Genomic DNA, 3,400 nt, shown 5'->3' on the forward strand with positions numbered 1-3,400 from the left:
GGCTTTCTGCAACACGAAATAAAGACACGTTGTTTCAAGATGCCATATCTACAATACTTGGCATTTGTTCAAAAGATTCTGAGGATCACCTAGAATGCTTAATTTTAGAAAATGAGGTTCAACAGAAAATCTGTAGGTTACGTTTAAAGAAACTGAGTGTCCAGAAAAAAAGAAAAAAATGCCAAAGAACGTTAGGAAATACAAGCAAAGAAAATGAAAATGCTGTCAGAAATATCACAATCTGAGGAATCTGTAAGAATGACGGTCGTATCCCGGTGCCTGACGTTGACAGAGGACGTGATAATCCAGATGCATTCTTTCTGTTGTTATAAAAAGAATTACTCACGGATTTAATCTATTTAAAACAACAAATGTGCGTCTAAAACAGTTATATTGCAGTAATTAATTTGCTGTTTGTGAACCAAAATCAATGTAATTTGACGAAATACCGGGCATTGAGGCACCACTCCAGTCTGAGTCGCTACAATCCAAAGTGTTGGCATAAGTGGAGCCTTCAAAGCATGCTCATGTAAAAGGCAGTATGACAACAAAAGATGTGCTTGTCTAAAAAAATAATGTTCTCCAGCACTGTTTTTTTAATATATAGAAATTATTATAGATTTACAGTATTTATTTATTATATTAAATATAATAATTTAACTAGTTTAATTTGCATTTATTTTATTATTCTGTTTCATATTATAATTAACACTAATTACTTAATTCATAACGTATACTCTACTGTAATTCTATCGAATAACTAGTTTTAATGTCTGAAATTTTTAATTCATTCCATACTTTACCTAAACCAGGCAGGTATTCCATAAAATAACGGCATTCAATACTTTAACGGTAAAGTACATATAAAAAAACGTATCACTAATCGAATGAAACTAAAGCAATGGGGCTGTTTTTAAAATGGTATATAATACATGCATTAAACAGAACAAAAGAGACCGGAAACATTGCCGCCATCAAAAAGAATTGGATAGTATTCGCTGTAATTGTTCATAGGAAAGCTTTTTTGTTAATGCATGCAGCATTGAACGCATTAACAAAATGTGGAAAAACTTTGGGAGAATATGAAAGGGGAAATTAAAGAAAGTGCTTACCAGGTTTTGGGAGAGGAGAGAAGAAAAGCAAGAAGACCTTGGATTACTAAAGAAGTGTTGGAGAAAATGGATGAAAGGAGAAGATGGAAAAGCGCAAATACATTAGATGCTAAAGAAAAATATAGAACAATCGATAAACAAGTGAAAAGTATGGCAAGAAAAGCTAAGGAAGATTGGCTAGACAGAATCTGTCATGAATTAGAAGAACATGAAGTGTCTCAAGATCTGAGAAAGGTCTATCAAAACATTAATTTAATCTCAGGAAAAAAAAGAAGAGTAAAAATTGGGGCAATAAAGGATGAGAATGGAGAAATTTTAATGCAGAAGGAAAGGCAATTAGTAAGATGGAATGAATATTTGACAAAACTTTATAAAACAGAGGATAACATGGAATGTAAACTGGAAGAGGAATATGACGATGATGAAACCCCTAAATTTCTGGAGGATGAAGTTGAGGCAGCCTTGAAAAAATTGAAGAATAAGAAGGCACCTGGAATTGATGGCTTGCATGGAGAATTGCTTAAGTCAATGGGTTTTGAGGGAAGAAGGATTATAAGTCATGTTCTTAATAAAATTCTTGCAGAACAACAACTACCCACAGACTTTACTAATTTAATATTTATACCTATACCCAAGATAGCAGGAACACTGGAATGCGACAAACATAGAATAATAAGTTTAATAAGCCATATGTCAAAAGTTTTAACTAATACTATCTATAGAAGAATAGAACCGAAAATTGAAGCAGAACTAAATGATACACAATTTGGTTTTAGAAAGAACAAAGGAACTAGAGAGGCCATTACATTAATTAGGCTTATTGGAGAAAAAATGATTGAAAAAAACAGAGATCTTTATCTGTGCTTTGTGGACTATGAAAAGGCGTTTGACAATGTTAACCACACAATTTTATTTGAAATACTTCAAAAAATTGGAATAGATAAAGGGATAATTAAAATTATTCTCTTTTTATACAAAAATCAGAAAGCAATAATAAAAATTGATGAGAAAGAATCCAACTGGATAAGGGTGGAAAAAGGAGTGAGACAGGGATGCGGACTTTCACCACTGTTATTTAATATTTACAGTGAGTGGATGATGCGAGAAGCACTTGAGGATTTTAACGAAGGAGTGAAAATCAATGGATGCTTAATAAACAACATAAGATACGCTGACGACATAGTCCTGCTGAGTGAAAGTAAAGAGGGATTACAGAAAATTCTGAATCGACTGTTCAAAACTGGATTGGAGAAATTCCATATGAAAATAAATGAAAAGAAGACAAAAGTAATGAAGGTTTCAAAGAAGGAAGATATGGAGGAATTCCAGATCATTCTGGGAAATAAGGAACTTGAAAGGGTTAAAAAGTTTGAATACCTGGGAAGCTGGATAACAAGTGATAATAGATGTAAAATGGAAATTAAAAGCAGAATTAATAAAGCAAAAGCTGCCTTTTATCAGATCTATCATATATTAACAAACAGAGGCCTTAACATAAAACTGAAAATAAAAATCCTAAGGACAATGATCTGGAGTGTACTAACATACGGATGTGAGGCATGGACTCTTACGCATGAAATGATGGAAAGAATTAACTCATTTGAAATGTGGTGCTTGAGAAAGATGCAAAGAATAAGTTGGACGGAGAAAATAACAAATGAGGAAGTTTTGGACAGGCTGGGCTTGAGGAGAAAACTGCTTATAAATATCCAAAAAAGAAAGGTACGATATGCTGGACATTTGGCTAGAGGATCAGGAGGACAACTACTAAAGACGGTGATTGAGGGACTGGTGGAGGGGACAAGACCTAGAGGAAGGCCCCGAAAGACTTGAAGAGATAACGTCAAACACTGGACTGGAAAGGATTTAACAGAAGCCTGGAATAGAAAAACATGGAGAAGAATAGTTCATCAAATGCAACCCTCTGTAGAGAGGATGCCACTGGATAGATAAATAGCAGCATTGAAATTTTTAACAAGGGCTTCACATATGCTAAAAGATAAATTTGTTATTCTGGACTGATATATAACTATGTAAATAGTTTCGAACTGCCCAAAATCCACTACGAACTTTCAGTTTATATTATAAATGCTATTGGAAATTTTTAACAATTTTTTAATGTTTATAGACATCGTAGCTCACAAAAAATGGTCGACATAAAAATTGTTTTTAATGTGTGAGAGATTTTTATTACGGTTTGTTTTATTTTCAGATATTTTATTTTAAGTCGCCTGATGTTTGTGGTTTCTGGACAGAATAAAAATAATTTGAAGAGAAAAAAAAAACTC

At 33.1% G+C, this 3,400-nt stretch overlaps 1 protein-coding gene across 1 annotated transcript; it reads left to right on the forward strand.

Annotated features, from left to right (window-relative positions):
- The first annotated feature begins 1,082 nt into the window (after positions 1 to 1,082).
- LOC111615301 lies at positions 1,083 to 2,945 on the forward strand. Its single transcript, XM_023356722.1, has 2 exons — positions 1,083 to 1,996; positions 2,201 to 2,945. The coding sequence occupies exons 1-2, from the start codon at positions 1,083 to 1,085 to the stop codon at positions 2,943 to 2,945; spliced, it is 1,659 nt and encodes a 552-aa protein (XP_023212490.1).
- Positions 2,946 to 3,400: the final 455 nt, after the last annotated feature.

Source organism: Centruroides sculpturatus, unplaced genomic scaffold, assembly GCF_000671375.1.
Source record: "Centruroides sculpturatus isolate CEXI.00-Female unplaced genomic scaffold, Cexi_2.0 scaffold2468, whole genome shotgun sequence".
NCBI lineage: Eukaryota > Metazoa > Arthropoda > Arachnida > Scorpiones > Buthidae > Centruroides > Centruroides sculpturatus.

Excerpts from the sequence above, each read along its gene's own strand:
- LOC111615301 (XM_023356722.1), top strand. The coding sequence starts at position 1,083 with ATGAAAGGGGAAATTAAAGAAAGTGCTTACCAGGTTTTGGGAGAGGAG. Across the intron at positions 1,997-2,200 it reads TTTGTGGACTATGAAAAGGC|TGAGTGGATGATGCGAGAAG; the intron begins GTTTGACAATGT and ends TAATATTTACAG.